Here is an 18,891-nt window from a genome sequence, read left to right as displayed (position 1 = left end):
CTAGAGATTCTGGTGTTTTCTGTGGTCCTGACAACACTAGAGATTCTTGTGTTTTCTGTGGTCCTGACAACACTAGAGATTCTGGTGTTTTCTGTGGTCCTGACAACACTAGAGATTCTGGTGTTTTCTGTGGTCCTGACAACACTAGAGATTCTGGGGTTTTCTAGAGTCTAGATGACAATGGAGATTGTTGTGTTTTCTGGGGTCAGACAACTATAGATATACCAGTGTTCTTTAGGCCAGACAAAACATCTTCACATTGATAAATTAGTGTGAGAGGAATCTTACTGTTGGTGAAAACCTGAGTACTTGAAGAAAAATCGTGTTTGGCCAGGCTACCTCATACTTTTTTGTGTCCACTTGGGGAATTGAACCCTGGACACGTTGATGAAAAACAATTTCATTATCACTGTGCCATACAGTTCATTTGTCTGGCAGGTACCCATGGCAGTGTTATTATAATGAACAGCTGCTAAATTGAGTTTCTGTCCCCTGAATGAAACACTTTTATAAAAATTGTTGCTGAATTGTAGCTCAATATTACTGTGTTAATTAGTTGTCATGCAGCATTACATTTAGCAGTATATAGAATACATTTTTCTATAAGTTATTTGCTGTATATTCAATTTCATGCTATTCTTAATCAACTGCAAACATAGTAAAATTTAATTTGCTGTAAATATTAACAGCTCTACAGTACTTGGTGCTTCTATTCAACATGCTGTGTTAGATGGGTTGTTTACTTTGACTGGATGAGATTAATATACTACTTTACACTTGGTTATATTTGTAGAAGATTAAATTTTGTAGTTTCAAAAAATGTTAAGGTAAATACCAGAAAATATTTTTACGAAGAATCGAAATCGTAGAAAATATCTTTATGCCAGTATACATAGATACAAATTGATAGACAAACGTGAAATGAAATACCTGTAAAGTAGCCCAAACTGGACAACCATGAAATATATGTCCTTCAAAATAAGATAACTAAGCTGTACAGTGTCCAGATTATGACATTTCAGTGTGATAGCACTTTATTAAACAACCTTTAGAAGCACCATCATCTATGGACATTGTCATCAAATGACTGTTATAAGGACATGAACCCCCAGACAAACCAACCACAGTTAGATAACTTCTTTACTCTATCTCTAGCTACATCATTCTAATGTTATTAACTAACTACATCATTCTCAAGACATTAGGTATGGCCAAATCATTCTAACGTTAGTCTTGTTGGAACTTAATGTATCAGTTTAAGTGCAGTGTTGTCTGTGGAAGGTTCTCTTGATCCAGCAGGAACCAGTTTTGAGTTTGTATATGACACCCTAGGTGAAGTCAAATTTTTTAAATGTTTCTAACACGAAAAGAGAAATTAGATTTTTGCTTTAAATTTTCAATAACTAAACCTTACAAAATGCAGACATCCCCGTGGAAAAGTATTTGGATTATTTGTGTAAAGAAAATTAGGATGCTGCATATTTGTAAGGAATTGGTAAGAGACCTTTCACAGCCATTTGTTCCACAAAAGGCTACCAGCCCGAGGAAAGAAGCAATCCGGCACCAGTAAATAACACAGGCAATTACCATGGAAACTCTTATGATGAATCACATGTAAAATTTGTATACAATGCTTCAAAAGTTTTGCCAGACATAGATGTGTCAGTTTACTGGTCAATATGTAAGAGTTATTTCCACAAAGGTTATGATGTGACACTTAAATTGGTCCACTTGGGATTTTGTCTGGTAGTATTGGCAATCCCTGTAATAGCATGTGATTGGATACACTTCAGATTGTCAGAAAGCAGAGAATCTGGAGAAAGGGGTCAAATTAGTTCACGTCTATTCATATATTCCAAATTCACTGCAAAAATTCCTCACAGAGATCATATTATTAAAACTTAAGCAGTGTTATTAGTAATTAGTTGATGGATCTAATGATGGTGGGCTATTCAAATTGCCCTACATCCGTTGTCCGTCCGTCGTCAGTCTGTCGTCGGTTCGTCCATAAACGATTTTTGTTATCATTATTTATCGATCTTTCTCCAATTCCACGTGTAGGTTCCCTTTAGTCCCAAGTGGTACCCGTTTGATTTTGGGACTGATCAGAAAAAACAAAATGGCTTCCTGGTGGCCGTCTTTTATTTGGCAGTTAAAGATTATCATCGCTGTTTCTGCAAAGGAATGTTCAAATTTCTTGTCATTTAGAGCAAAAACAGAGAAGGAAAGACAAAAGAAGGGAAAAGATCCAACTTTCAATAAGCACCAAGATCCCTCTGGGATCTCTTGTAAAAAATTAAATAAATTTTCATAAGAATTTATAAAGATATCACAATCCAAACAAGCTGGAATTAAATTTTTCAAAACTCAATTAATGTGATTAATTGAATTAGACAAATACAACACCTATTCAGTAGAATGGTTGTGGTATTCTGATGCATTGTTGGTTCTGTTTTAAAAGATTTTGGTGTAGTACTTTATTGTTATGGTATATATATTTCTATTGGTGTGTACATTTCTTCCAGACTCAACATCATGTTTAGAAAACTCTAAAGTCTTTATCAGTCCTTGTGTAGTTGCTAAAAGTCCTTAATATCAAGGTAATTTGAATTGTACCCATTCAGTGCCACACTACCTTGTGTTAGAACTGGTTATCTGTCACAGCTCCACTTGTAGAATTACCTGCTCCGTCATCATCCACAAGCAAATATGTTTCATTTAATGTTGTGGGGTTAGGTTGAAGTTTTTGAATACTTGACGCTGTTGCAGTTTTTTGTTCTGCCCACCAGCTTAGAGAACAAACATGGAGTTGGCCGTATCAGACAAGGAAAATGTGACCATGGGTATTCCTTCAGTTCATTCTTTCGTTGACAATTATAGGAAATACATTTTCCTAATTTGACAGCAACATTTCAGATCCTGAGTCATATCAGTAGGGGGTGTATTTCTTCTCATGTATTATAAAGCCATGGATCTCCTTGTCCTAGTCCCCTATCCCTATTTAGCACGTAGCTTAAAAGTCAAGTCCTCCCTGTGTCATGGTGGGGAGGGGGTGCAACAGATTACTGCGAGTTAAGTGATCGTGTTGCATAAAACTAATGAGACAGGCACAAAAGCCCAGCTGAAACGAATTCTGAAGAAGGAATTATAGGATTTGAAATACTACTGAATCCTCAAGTACAGAATTTGAATTATTTTAGACTTTACAGATTTCATGTCAACAGTTTGAACATCGGTCTCAAATGATGTATTGAAATTTGATTGTCATTTTATTTTTGTGTTAGAAGGACTGAATTGTTGTGAATTATTTAAAATCTTTTGTTCTGATTCATATTCTGAAAACGAATTTAAATTTGTTCAATTATTCACATCGGAAGGTGATATTAAAAGTATTTAGTAATTACTGACACTGTTTCAAACAAAGAGATTTTAGAAAAATCAGTTGGAGTGGCAAAAGTTTTATTGATTTTCAATATAATTTAATCAATTTTATTGACTGAAACTTCAAACTACAAATCTAATTTGGCATCAGATTGATCTTGTCTTCCGCCAGACTGAAGATGGCGCAGGTTTCCCTAATTTGTCAAGCCAGTTTGAAGCATATGAGAATATTTTTTGAGAATGAGTTTATGTTCTGTTGTGACTGGCATGCAGAGAGCTTCTTAGAGTTCTGCATTCTGTTCGTCTTTTTCGAGTGTGAGTGAGAGAAGCTTAAATATTCTGCTAGTCTACTTTTATTGAATTATAAGATAAAAGGTGTTGTCACGCGATGACAACGTATAACCTTAACAGAAAGAATTCAATCAATTTTTTTTTTGAGGTGCTAGACTTGTCATGTTAAGTGTTCATTGAATGTCCTCGTCATTTCTTTTGTCTGGTTCAAAAATGAAATTTTGGTTTTTTTTTTAACTAATTATACATTTGTGTAATTACAGTAAGGATTAGAAAATCTAGTTTAGAAATGTAATTCAGAACAAGACGATTGGCTTCCCAGCCTTTTCTGAATGGAGTGCCAAGTATTTTTTTACTTTAATTCATCATTTTTTCTCCATGTATGTCCGTAAAAAGACACAAATGTCATCTAGATTATATTAAAAGGGTCCAAACATGATCCCAGGGGATGTTTGGCGTATTTGGCTGAATACCCAGGGAGTCTTGTGCCAGACCATCACCTGCTTGCCTCCTCAGTGGATATGAGAAATGTTCAGAAGGCTGTGTATTAGTACATATCCATAACACCACCAAACAAAGGCCAATCATACTGCCTCATTAGGGGGACAGCTGATGTCACTGTACTCCTGTCAGAGTCACATTTCCTGTCCTTTTCTCAGTTCCATAACCTGATTCCATTCTAGGTCCCTATCCTGGGCCTCATCCTGGTTCCAGTCTCTGTCCCTATCCGTAAGTCCAGTCTCTGTTCCTGTTCTGATCCAGGTCTTCATCCCTGTGCTGATCCTCTGGTTTAGGTTCCTGTCCCTGTCCCAGTCTCTGTTCCTGTTCTGATCCAGGTCTTCATCCCTGTGCTGATCCTCTGGTTTAGGTTCCTGTCCCTGTCCCAGTCTCTGTTCCTGTCCTAGTCCTGATTTAGGCTCCTGTGTCATTACTGAAACACCATATTGCATGACATTTAAATATCTTTTATCTTATGAATGCAATATTGGGACTGGCAAAAATTGAGACATATACAATCATGTAAAAGTAACTTATTGATAAAAGGATTTAAGACTTTTGTAATAGAGAATAGTCCACATTTACTGTACCAAGACACAAATCTGATACATAACACAGAGATTGAAGTGGGGGTGATGTGTGATATCAGACACCAACCTGATACATAACACAGAGATTGAAGTGGGGGTGATATGTTATACAGGACTGACTTTTCATCTTTGATGTAGTTGCACCTGTTACATGTAAGTAATTTTTAGTAGCCAGTATACCAGTATATATGTCATATTACACTTGAAAAATGAATCACCTGGTATCGTAGAAATCACAGCCCTGTAACATTGTGTCACTGGAATCAAGTGCTTAGGAACCAGTAATTAAAGGGAGATAATTATCAAGAAAATATTGACGTCAAGATGTACATACATATCTATATAGTAGGTCACATGACATATGTGATAAGGGGGAAAATAGAGGAACTATGATGCTGGATAAAAATACTATTTAGCTCATCAAGACTACAATAGCATTCCTTTATAGTTACTAATGTTACATTCATAGTATATTCGATATAACTTGCAGGAAAACATATAAAATAAATATTTATGTAGAAAGCCTCTTGTCTGGTGATGACAGCCATTTCCTTATCAGTTTGACAAGTCTTGTGATGAAATATAGAAACATTTTCATTTTAATTAGAAGTTTCTTTGTGTTGGAATGAAAGCTGGATCTGACACAAGTTTATCCTCCAATCATTGTCTCTTAGTTGTTAGGTTGTCTTTATCTATTAAATATTCATATTTTGATATAAAAATCTATGTCTTGTGTATGCTTTTGTATAATATGCAAAAAAAGATGAAACGGTTTAAACGGAAATGAAGATGTAAGTGGGTAAAAATGATAAAAAGCTTCTGTATCAAAACATGTTTCGTGCCTTTTCAAATCTATTTCTCATTTAATATTAGTGATAACAACAGTCTCTTTAGTGGGAAACAGAATTTATGGAAATGAAATTGTGATGTAGCCTGCGATTTGATGCGAGTACACATGGTATGAGTGGGACAGTTAGTGTACACAGATAAGATCGCTGTAACCTCCTACAGGAACATTTCAACATTAGTCAGTATGCATCACACTAACAAAACCATTTCACTGATGAATGTTAAAAACTTCTGCACAAAATTTTCTGTGAATGTTTCATCAAATTGGTAATGACAGGAGAAACTGGTAAAATTTAGGGTTAATCAGGGATTTTTAATATCAATTCAAAACAAAAAACAAACAAACAAAAAAAACAAAATTTGTCAACTGTTGAAGTTAGGATTGGCTGATTTGTGGACTGTCTGTGTTATAAATCCTGAAGATTCCAGAGATCCTACTCTTTATCTCTTAGTTACACGGTTATAGATGACAGACTTAGAATTCACTCCCAATCTCATGGCACATATGCTGCACTTCATTCCAACAGAACTGTTCTTTTAAATTTTATACTGATCAGTATTAACAAAACCTACAAGGAAATGTCCGATTTGTAAGTACATATAGTTGTATGTTAATAATTAGAAGCCTTCCATACAAGTGCGCTTTTAAACCTTATCCACAATCAGCAGTGTCAGGATGACACTGTTGGACAAGAACTTGTCCCTGAAGGATTGGGTTTGGTCCCACCATTTGGGAACCTTATCTGATGCTGATCCACATCCATATTCATAACTTGTCTATAAAGTGACAGTCCCCTGACTCTGTGAGATCTGAGCCTTGTGATGGCCTGTCTCCTCCTCATCTACTCACTTCTAATGATGATAGATTGATCAAACTACATTGTCTTATATTCATATGATGCTTTTGTAGGTAGGCAGAAACCTCTATTGGATAGGCATCATGTAATCCTATATTGATGTAGATAGGCGTAAAGATTCACTGTTATAGGGTAGGCCTAAAGATTCACTGTTATAGGGTAGGCGTAAACGTTCACTGTTATAGGGTAGGCGTAAAGGTTCACTGTTATAGGGTAGGCCTAAAGATTCACTGTTATAGGGTAGGCGTAAAGGTTCACTGTTATAGGGTAGGCGTAAACGTTCACTGTTATAGGGTAGGCGTAAACGTTCACTGTTATAGGGTAGGCCTAAAGATTCACTGTTATAGGGTAGGCGTAAAGGTTCACTGTTATAGGGTAGGCGTAAACGTTCACTGTTATAGGGTAGGCGTAAAGGTTCACTGTTATAGGGTAGGCGTAAAGGTTCACTGTTATAGGGTAGGCAGAAATCTCTATTGGATAGCCATCATGTAATCCTATATTGATGTAAAGTAGACACAAATCTGTATGGCATTAGTTTTGTCATATTCTATGTGAGAATGAAAGTGAAAATGAGATAATTGTTCAGCTTTTTGGATCTCATGGATGCTTTTAATGCATGGTTTGATATGTCCATATATGGTCGTATTGATTTGTTAAGCTACAAAATCAAGTGTCTACAAAATAATACTAAAAAAAAAGAAAAAAGAAATTGAAAAAGATAATGAAAAATAAAAACAAATAGAATTTGAATCCCATGAAAATATATGATATCACATTAATGAAATTGATGTTGATTTTACAAGATTCTTATTTTAACTATAATTATATGTATTGTTTTTCTGAATTAATGAAATCTGTTATTGCGTAGAGTGGATAGGTTTTTTTTATGTGTTAGGAATTTTGCCTCATACTTGACAGAGAGTTATAGTTTTAAAGTGAGGTTCATGGAGATAAAGTGTTTAACTTTAAGTGTAGTATGAAATAAAGACACAGGACACTTTTTATACAAAAGAGGCTGTCTTAGACTGACGTAACTTATGCCCCTTGTCTCTATCTCGTCTCTATGTTGGTGCCTTGTTGGCATGCAAATAACAACAAAGTGGAGTTAGCAGTGAACATTTCCTATGGGACCCAAAATATGGACAGCTTCCAAATTCTCAAATTAAATTTTGTGGGAATGTGAAGAAGATACCTGTTTCTATCTGTCATCAGAGAATTTAGGAAGAGATCTGTTGCTACTAAGTTATGGCTGGAAGGCAGGAGATGGAACCTTCTCTGCAGGCGATTACCAAGACTTCTCGTCTTTATTGTAAAGTAATCTATAATACACAATACATGCAATACTCTGGTTTGGGTAGTATTTGATTGATAAGGCTTGAGGGAAAACCACTTTCAGATATTTAGAAAGAGAAAAGAAAAATAAGAAAATTCAGTTTCAGAAATATGAATAATTTTCCTATGTATCCACATTGATATTCTCTATGGTATTTGGTCTTCCAGGAAACTGAAGACTTATGACTTAACAAATGAAATGTACATTTCCTGCAGAGTCTCCTGGGAAAACAGGTGTTATCAGAATTACAAAGAAATGAAAACATATTAATATTCCTGGCACTAGAGTTGATATAAGTATAGAGAATGGATGGTTATATAAGCGTTTCCAGTAGCAGTTACCCTGACAGAGCACTGAATATAGATAGCTAAACTCTATTGAAAAATGATAGTAGATTTCCTTGTTTAACAGAAAGCAATTTGAAATTTAAAGAAAAATATGAAATGAAATATCTTTGTAAGATTGAAATGAACAGCCCACACTTTGTAGAGTTCTTCGTCAGAACTGAATTGACATGTTTTATCTACATGTAGAGGAGTTTATAGAGGTAATTTTCCAAGACATTTGTAGACAGGTACTCTTTATTCTTTGGTCTTTGTAGACAGGTAATCTTTATTCTATGGTCTTTGTAGACAGTTATTTTTTTTGGAGACCTTTATAGTTAATGATATTCTTTTAGAACTTTACAGGCAAACAACCTTTACTTTTATTTTAGATCTTTACAGACAAACAACCTTTACTTTTAGATCTTTGTAGACAGGTAACCCTCTTTCTGTATACAGGCAATGAAATTTTCGAATTCTAGGAACAGCATAATAAAATTAGAAGCAAAAATCAGATTCTGATGCTATGTTGCATGTGTACCGATTGACCAGAAAACATCAGTTATTGATGTAATCCTGTTTTATGGGTTTTCCGTATTCAGAGAGATGCAGGAAAAGTCTATATTTGTTGATTATTTTCCGGAATGGTGGAAATGGATCAGGTCTCTCAATGGCAATCATTTTGGTCTCGGCATAAGTCGCCATCATAAAAAACACTGTAATTTACTCTGGAAAAAGCTCGAGAGACAAGACCTCCAGTGCTATGGCACACAGCACAAATCCGCCAAATCTTCTATTGTTAAAATTGCAGGTTTGAAGTCTTTATCTGTCTGTAGGGTTGAAAGTATGTTGACGGTGGCGTTGCTGTAGTGATGACAGATTCAAATACGTTGTCACTGCTTTACTAGGGTTATCATTTTCTTTTCTACTTACTGGAAATAATGTACATGTGCTGGTGTCTATAAAAGAGGTTTTTGTTGTCTGGAAGTACAAACCAGATCTCCATATTGGTAAATTTACAGTGACCGATGAAATGCTTGCTGGTGTAATGGATTTCAGAAAAGATTGACGTGGCTCATTCCAGGTCATGGAAATGTTTCTCTGAGCACACCAAGTCATTAATAGGCTTTGATGCTTTTTGGCCTTCAGTGGACATTGACAAATGTTTTTTACCCTTTAGGTCAAGGAAATGCATGTCATTTATATTTTACATTACTGATATAAAAATAGAATAGTAGAGAGACCTTGTTACCAGGTGAAAGTAGAGAGACCTTGTAACCAGGTGAAAGTAGAGAGACCTTGTTACCAGGTCATAGTAGAGAGACCTTGTAACCAGGTGAAAGTAGAGAGACCTTGTTACCAGGTGAAAGTAGAGAGACCTTGTTACCAGGTCATAGTAGAGAAACCTTGTTACCAGGTCATAGTAGAGAAACCTTGTTACCAGGTCATAGTAGAGAGACCTTGTAACCAGGTGATAGTAGAGAGACCTTGTTACCAGGTGATGGTACAGGTAAATAATTGCTACATGATTGAATGGTTCCCAGGCAGTGTTGCCAATTAAATAAATGGATATTGCTGTGGGTAAAAGACACACCTGAGACCATCTCGACTGTATGACATAACCAATTAGGAAGTAACAGGTGTCTAGGCAGAAACGTTCATACCCTTGACATGATGATGGTGTCAACCTTTGACAGATACTGGACACTGATCAACAATGATGAAGAATTCCACACCAAGTTACAACTCTGACCATATCCTAACTGCAGTTGTAAACCCTACACACCTCAGAATCCCACACTGATCCAATCACTATTGTATATTGATACCATGTAAGAAAAGTTTCAGATTGTATTGTTTGATGTGTTACAGGTGTAGTGTTGTGTCTGAATGCAAGAACCATGACCATGACCTTCACTGGCTTGAGTATAGCGGTCAGACTTGTCCAAACATCAGCCATGTGTTTCCAGACAAGATACAGAAGGACACATCCAAGACAACCAGGGTAAGTAGGTCAACACAGGATAAATATTGTCATTTGGATCTAGATTGAGGGGAAAAAAATTTGAAATAGAAATGACAGTTGCAGTGAGTGTGACCTTTACTAAGATAAAATTCAAACACTAGTTATCAAGGAATTTGTAGCTTAGTCTGATGGATAACATAAACCCTGGCCATAAGAATAAGGTCACTGTGATCAAACAAACAATTAACACAAATAAATTAGGTCACTAATCAAACAATTAACACAAATAAATTAGGTCACTAATCAAACAATTAACACAAATAAATTAGATCGCTATGATTACAAAAGTACATTAGATGACTTTGATGTGATATATAGATATGTCAGCATAAGTATATATAAGGTAATGTTGATCTATCTATATATATAAGGTAATGTTATCTATATATATATAAGGTAATGTTATCTATATATATATAAGGTAATGTTATCTATATATATAAGGTAATGTTATCTATATATATAAGGTAATGTTGATATATATATATAAGGTAATGTTATCTATATACATAAGGTAATGTTATCTATATATATATGAGGTAATGTTGACCTATAAAAAGAATTGGAGGGATGAATTAGGACATTGTGACCTAGATAGTAAAAGTAAGTTATGAAGCCTCACAGACTGGACAAGATATTGAAGTGGATTAAATAAAGTAATTTAAGGCAGTAACTTAGAAATATGTTCAGTATATTTTTTTCCGAAGCTGCTTCTTTAAGACTGGAATATGTGGTCAGGATTGCTTTATATCTTACTTAGTAAAATGTGTGCAGAGCTTGATGGGCAGACCTTTGACCAGTATGTCGATTAGCTTGGACAGGAGAATTGGCTTCACTCCATCATAGATGGGTAACGGATGGTGTGGCTAAAGACTATTGTTACTATATGGTAATCTGTCACGGTGGCCGTAAGGACCTGTTCATTTGGAAGTAAACACACATTCATATTCAATCTGTCACAATTTCTATTTCAAATTAGCAGCATTCAACCGCAATTGATGGCTGTTCATTTGCGAAACCACATGAAGCGACTATAAACAGGAAAAATGTCTTTTTGTAATGGTAAAAAAGTCTACATTTTCAGTAAATTTTGTCTGTGTGTCTATCAAGTTGCCCTGCCTACAGCTGTCATCTTTTATGAGTAGGAAATGTTTTATGAAAGTGGCACATATTACAGTGTGAATATCAATAAGTCTGTGTTACCAGGATAGATAATTAAAAAGATTACAATTTCTCCACTGTTGGATGTGAATATTTAGGACAAGATAGATGATGGTGTTGTCCATCTGTGTCTGAGGTTACTGTTTTCCTGATGTCAGCTGGAGTCCAGCTTGTACTTTAGTCACGTCTGCTGGTATACAGGTTTTACTGCCAAGGCTGTTGTCCACAGGTTTTCCATGATGTTACTGTCCATGCATTGCTCCCTGATATTCAGGGTGTGAAGTCAGGTTGTTGTCCATTGGTTCTAGGATGTAGTCTGACTGTTGTCTATTGGTTCTAGGGTGTAGTCTGACTGTTGTCTATTGGTTCTAGGGTGTAGTCTGGCTGTTGTCCATTGGTTCTAGGGTGTAGTCTGACTTTTGTCCATTGGTTCTAGGGTGTAGTCTGACTGTTGTCCATTGGTTCCAGAGGTAAGTCTGACTGTTGTCCATTGGTTCCAGGGTGTAGTCTGACTGTTGTCCATTGGTTCCAGGGTGTAGTCTAGCTGTTGTCCATTGTTTCCAGGGTGTTGTCGGACTGTTGTCCATTGGTTCCAGGGTGTAGTCTAGCTGTTGTCCATTGTTTCCAGGGTGTAGTCTGACTGTTGTCCATTGGTTCCAGGGTGTAGTCTGACTGTTGTCCATTGGTTCTAGGGTGTAGTCTGACTGTTGTCCATTGGTTCCAGGGTGTAGTCTGACTGTTGTCCATTGGTTCCAGGGTGTAGTCTAGCTGTTGTCCATTGGTTCCATGGTGTTGTCGGACTGTTGTCCATTGGTTCCAGGGTGTAGTCTGACTGTTGTCTATTGGTTCCAGGGTGTAGTCTAGCTGTTGTCCATTTGTTCCAGGGTGTACTATCCAGCTTGTCTACTGGTGTGCAAGGTGTAATGTTCGGCTGTTTGTACCATTGGTACTATATCCAGGCTACAAAGTTCAATTGCTGTTGGTGTCCAAGTGTTGTGTATTTTATTTTGTGCTGTTTGTATCATTGGTGTCCAGAGGATATTGTCCAGACATTGTAGTGTCCAGGATGTACTCTCTGGCTGGAGCACTGTCTGAAACAAGTGCTCCGCATGTAACAGTGCAATCATGTAGTAAATATTTTTGTTATTGAGGAGGATTCACCTGTCAGATGAAATACTACAGTAGGAACAAACTGCTGTCATCATGTATTGATGTAATTCGTAGTATGAAGCTGGTGTCTACCTGAGGGAGTTCAATCCTTTTCTTATAAGCAGATTAGCTTTCTGAAGAATCACAATAAAGAAGAATTGTAGGATATTGTCATCACATCAGAGCTTGAAATGTATACTGTAATGTTCAGGTTTAGATTTTAATTCCTGTCGTAAAGAATCACCTACCAAATTGTCAGTATATGGAATTCTTCAAACACAAAGAACATTTCAATTTGTTTGAATTATCTTCCTCCACAAAAAGCAATCTTTAAACCTCCGTTGTTTCTCAAATAATAATTTCTTGTAACTATCTTTTTTGAAAATCATCATCTTCATTATGTTCCAGGATTACTTTCACAAAGTGCTCTTTCCATATTTAGCTGTTTGGAACTTGTACAGTTTCTTCTTACTTTAGGTCACCTGAGACAAAGTCCTGGTGACCTATTGTGATCACCTTCATCCAGCATCGTGCATCCTTTATCAATTTTACATTTCGATGCCTGAACTGATTTCAATAAAATTTGGCAGATACCTTCCCTGGCATAAGACAAAATAAAGTAGTGAATTATATGGTCGCCATCCCATGGGGGCCTGAGTGGCAGGGCCAAAAGGGTCAAATTTACTCAAATTTCAAAAATCTTCTCAACACACAGAAATGATAGAATCAAATGATCTTAATGAATGGAATCAACATAAAATGGTTAATAAAAGTCGTGAATATCGTGGCCCCAGGGTCTCGCATTTACCCGTAGGGAAGGGGTAAAATTTACTGTAGTTTTAATTGGAAAAATCGGATTTTGAGTATAATTTGTTGAATTTTGATTGGAAATATTTCAAATTTGATTAGAATTCAGATGAAGGTGATGGCAGGATTGTATGAATAGATTGAACCTGAATGACCCCAGGGTCTGTTAGACTGGGCTAAAATGGTTAAAATTGACTTAAATTTCAAAAATATTCTTCTCAACACATAGGATGGAAGTGTTGTAGGTGCTTTATTTACAAAAATGACTCTCACATCTCTTCCTGGAGAGGAGGTTTACTTTATAGAAAAATTGCGTTTTTGAGCATAATGTTTATTTCCCATTGGAAGTTTGTAACAATTATTAGTATAGACACTGGCTTACTAACATCAATGTCACAGTTTCTTTTTCATGACACTTGGAAGATACTTTCCTTTAACCTTTGTATTCTATATTGCTTATCTCAGGTGGCCGTCAAGGTCGCTAGACCTCTTGTTATGAATATTTCAAATCTTTTATGTTTTTTGTTCTCCATAAATGATACTGTTTTTTAAAGTTTTTTCTTTTGCAATTAGTACTGTTCTGGGTCTTCTGTCGTTACTTAAGTCAACACAATATGCACAGCTGCCTCACATTGTTTTGATCATTTTTGTCACATTAATTAGTATGGTTTAAAGGCCTGAAAGTTTGCAACCCCATAGCCATCATTACCAGTCTAGTTAAACTACCTCCCAAGTCTATACGATACCAGCACCATCTTTTTCTGCTGTGTTTGCAATTCTAAGCAATTATGTGCAATTTTTATTGAAATAATTCATTCTAATGATACATCTTACACAGTGTTTTGCTTTTCATCAGCTTAAATTACTTCTTAAGCTTTACTTTTGAATTCAAAAATCGATATCTATGAGAAGAGAATTGATGACACATCATGTATAGTACTGTTGTCTTGTCATCACGAAGTCTGCCATTGTTGTAATTACAGTCCTTATCAGAACCAATTTAGAAAAAAATGGGTATCTCAAATAATGATGAAAAACTAGAGGAAAAAGGGAAGAAAAAGAAAAAAAAACAATATTATGCATAAAACCAGTTTGTATCATTTTTACGTGTCCTGGTGACCTATTGCAATCACCTTTGTCATGTGTTTGTAAACAATTTAACATTTTGGACTTCTTCTCAAAACCCTTGAGACTGATTTCAATTAAATTTTGGAGAAACCTTCCCTTGCTTCAAATGAACCAAAAGAGTGATTTAAAATGTCCCCACCTTACAGGGACCTGAGTGGCTGGGCAAAATGGGTCAAATTTACTCAAACTTCAAAAATCTTTTTCTCAACACCTGGATTTTGCCTAGTAAAGATTGTTATTGCTATTTCTTAAGAAGTACTGAATGGATGTCTCTCAAATTTCATACGTATGTTCCCTTTGGTTTCTCCTTGTGCTTGTTTGATTTTGGAACTGATCAGAAGAAACAAAATGGCTTTTAGGAAGCCATTTTGGATTTGTCAGATGAAGATTATCATTGCTATTTTTGCAAAAAAATGTTCAAATGTCATTAAGAACAAAAACAGAGAAGAGAAGGGGAAAGATAAAACTTTCCAAGAGCAAATAAAAATCAAACAATGGTGGGTGTCAAGATCAAACAATGGTGGGTGTCAAGATCAAACAATGGTGGGTGTCAAGATCAAACAATGGTGTGCACCAAGATCAAACAATGGTTTGATCTTGGTGCTAACATTTATTTCTTACTTGGAGTAACCTTGTAACAATTATTAGTTAAGGATGACAGTTTTGATAGTATTTGTGCTGGCTTATTATCATCAATGTCATGAATGCTAGGCCTCTTGTTCTTAATAACTTGTTACCTATCCACTTCGTGCCTCATGGCAAAAAAGGCATTGGGGTGTACTAATGGCCTGGTCTGCTCGAGGGTTTCCTCTTGGATTTCGCCCTTTTGTGTCATGGGTCTCCTCTGATCGGAGGCAAGGCCATAGCATTCCTTGGATTTGATGGATTTGTTCTGCTTCCGGTTTCTGTAATAAGTTTATTTTTTAAAGGAGAGGGTTATTAGCCCTCTGCCCAACCCCCAACCTGGAGGACCAGGGGATCACACTTCGTCTGGCCCCTACCCCTCGACCTGTCCGACATGGGTGGCCCTACCAGGAGCATTTTGTACTCCCACCGGCAAAAAGGGTCAAAGGTGTGCACAAACTGCCCCACCACGATAAGGTGGTGATCCCTCAGAGGCAGGTTCTTAATAAGTCCACCAGTATTTGCCTTTTACTCCTGAAAACTGGAAATATTAATAGAAACTATTATCAAAACTGTATGTCAGATGAAAGGTAACTTGGTCGGTTTCTTGGGCTATGCATACCATGAAAATATAATGTAACCAAGGGAATAATTCAGGTATCTAAATGCATTTTAATCCAACTCAAATAAGGATGAATTGCCTATTCAGAGATGTTGAAAGTACCAAATGATGCATTTTGTTCATTTCGAGAGCATACAGAAAAGTTAATTAAAAGTAGAATTATTTTATGTTGATGCTGTTGTCAAACTTAATTATCTAATAGCGAAAAAGAAAAAAAAAATATCAATTTTAATAAGATTAAGTTGGTAGCTAGAGAGCAGATGAAAATAGGAGCAGCATCAGTGTAGGGTTGGTGTATAACTGCACTGAAATGGTGACATGTTACAGGACTAAAATTACAGAAAACAGGACATATTAGGTAATTAATCATTGTTCTTATTACAGAGTTCTTCTTATCCTTTCTAGGGGGAATAATTCTTGTAAATGTTAACCTCTGAAGGGAAATAATTCTTGTAAATGTTAACCTCTGAAGGGAAATAATTCTTGTAAATGTTAACCTCTGAAGGGAAATAATTCTTGTAAATGTTAACCTCTGAAGGGAAATAATTCTTGTAAATGTTAACCTCTGAAGGGAAATAATTCTTGTTAAATGTTAACCTCTGAAGGGAAATAATTCTTGTAAATGTTAACCTCTGAAGGGAAATAATTCTTGTAAATGTTAACCTCTGAAGGGAAATAATTCTTGTAAATGTTAACCTCTGAAGGGAAATAATTCTTGTAAATGTTAACCTCTTGAAGGTTAACCTCTGAAATAATTCTTGTAAATGTTAACCTCTCTGTAAATGGGGGAAATAATTCTTGTAAATGTTAACCTCTGAAGGGAAATAATTCTTGTAAATGTTAATCTCTGAAGGGAAATAATTCTTGTAAATGTTAACCTCTGAAGGGAAATAATTCTTGTAAATGTTAACTCTGAAGGGAAATAATTCTTGTAAATGTTAACCTCTGAAGGGAAATAATTCTTGTAAATGTTAACCTCTGAAGGGAAATCATTCTTGTAAATGTTAACCTCTGAAGGGAAATAATTCTTGTAAATGTTAACTTGTAATTCTTGTATGTTAACCTCTGAAGGGAAATAATTCTTGTAAATGTTAACCTCTGAAGGGAAATAATTCTTGTAAATGTTAACTCTGTAATTCTTGTTGTTAACCTGTAATTCTTGTAAATGTTAACCTCTGAGGGGAAATAATTCTTGTAAATGTTAACCTCTAAAGGGGAATAATTCTTGTAAATGTTAACTGTAAATGGGGGAAATAATTCTTGTAAATGTTAACCTCTGAAGGGAAATAATTCTTGTAAATGTTAACTTGTAAAGGGGAATTATTTCTTGTTAATTTTAACCTGTAAAGGGGAGTTAATTCTTGTAACTGTTAACCTATAAAGGGGAGTTAATTCTTGTAACTGTTAACCTGTAAAGGGGAGTTAATTCTTGTAACTGTTAACCTGTAAAGGGGAATTAATTCTTGTAACTGTTAAACTGTAAAGTTGAGTTAATTCTTGTAACTGTTAATATGTAAAGGGGAGTTAGTTCTTGTAACTGTTAACCTATAAAGGGGAGTTAATTCTTGTAACTGTTAACCTGTAAAGGGGAGTTAATTCTTGTAACTGTTAACCTGTAAAGGGGAGTTAATTCTTGTAACTGTTAACCTGTAAAGGGGAGTTAATTCTTGTAAATGTTAACCTGAAAAGTTGAGTTAATTCTTGTAACTGTTAATATGTAAAGGGGAGTTAATTCTTGTTACTGTTAATATGTAAAGGGGAGATAATTCTTGTAACTGTTAACCTGTAAAGGGGAGTTAATTCTTTTAACTGTTAATATGTAAAGGGGAGTTAATTCTTGTAACTGTTAACCTGTAAAGGGGAGTTAATTCTTGTAACTGTTAAGCTGTAAAGGGGAGTTAATTCTTGTAACTGTTAACCTGTAAAGGGGAGTTAATTCTTGTAACTGTTAACCTGTAAAGGGGAGTTAATTAGATACCAGTATATAAAACAGAAATGATAAAGGAAATGTGTAATGCTTTTACACATTGTGTTTGTATATACACATAGATTCTTGTACTTAGTGTTTGTATTCCTACAGAAAAACAGTGAATACAGAATTGTACTTTCACAAAAGTTCAAGCAAGTACGCATTTAAAAGTTGTGTATGTTGATTGGTATAGAAATAGATTATATAGAGATAGGAGGAACAACAAACATAAATCCTGTAGCTGATTTGGAACCAATTAGGCTTTCCTTGAATGGTCGAAAAGGGTTAAGAGGTTCTAATGAGCACAAACAGTACAACAAAATGGATTAGTTGAGGCAATCATAAAACCATGACGAGTTTTCAACAGTCACTGGTAGTTGGAGGGACGAGGGTGACAGAAGGAAGAGTAAATACACACAAATTGTTCTTTAGGGACAGTGGTGATGTACCTGGTGATGCTGGAGAGGCTGTATATAAGATAGTTTATGTTTTAGTATTATCATTAGTAACGGCCTACCAAGTTTATGACCAGGAGTTATTGGTGACTTGTTAGGTACAATTGGCTGTCAAGTAGGCACATGGCACCAGAACAGAGGACACTTGTACTTTGGGGTCATACTTCTGCATGGTATCTGAGACATTGCATGTTGGGGTCTGTTGTATACATGGTATCTGAGACAGTACATGATGGGGTCTGTTGTATACATGGTATCTGAGACAGTACATGATGGGGTCTGTTGTATACATGGTATCTGAGACAGTACATGATGGGGTCTGTTGTATACATGGTATCTGAGAGAGTACATGATGGTGTCTGTTGTATGCATGGTATCTGAGACAGTACATGATGGGGTCTGTTGTATACATGGTATCTGAGACAGTACATGATGGGGTCTGTTGTATACATGGTATCTGAGAGAGTACATGATGGTGTCTGTTGTATACATGGTATCTGAGACAGTACATGATGGGGTCTGTTGTATACATGGTATCTGAGACAGTACATGATGGGGTCTGTTGTATACATGGTATCTGAGACAGTACATGATGGGGTCTGTTGTATACATGGTATCTGAGAGAGTACATGATGGTGTCTGTTGTATGCATGGTATCTGAGACAGTACATGATGGGGTCTGTTGTATACATGATATCTGAGACAGTACATGATGGGGTCTGTTGTATACATGGTATCTGAGACAGTACATGTTGGGGTCTGGTGTGTACTGAGACAGTACATGTTGGGGTCTGGTGTGTACATGGTATCTGGGACAATACATGTTGG

At 35.9% G+C, this 18,891-nt stretch overlaps 1 protein-coding gene across 1 annotated transcript in view; it reads left to right on the top strand.

Moving 5' to 3' along the window:
* Window positions 1-18,891, top strand: part of LOC132553264 (plexin-A4-like) — a 197,963-nt gene that overhangs the window by 123,203 nt on the left and 55,869 nt on the right. The window contains exon 6 of the mRNA XM_060217496.1: window positions 9,995-10,127. Coding sequence (XP_060073479.1) covers window positions 9,995-10,127 — 133 coding nt within the window. The remainder of the gene's footprint in view (window positions 1-9,994; window positions 10,128-18,891) is intronic.

The sequence above is a fragment of the Ylistrum balloti genome, unplaced genomic scaffold (assembly GCF_031769215.1).
Source record: "Ylistrum balloti isolate Yb309-2 unplaced genomic scaffold, AGI_CSIRO_Ybal_v1 Utg370312, whole genome shotgun sequence".
Classification (NCBI taxonomy): Eukaryota; Metazoa; Mollusca; class Bivalvia; order Pectinida; family Pectinidae; genus Ylistrum; species Ylistrum balloti.
The sequence above is the reverse complement of the archived record's forward strand: the minus strand, read 5'-3'. Positions and strand labels throughout refer to the sequence as shown.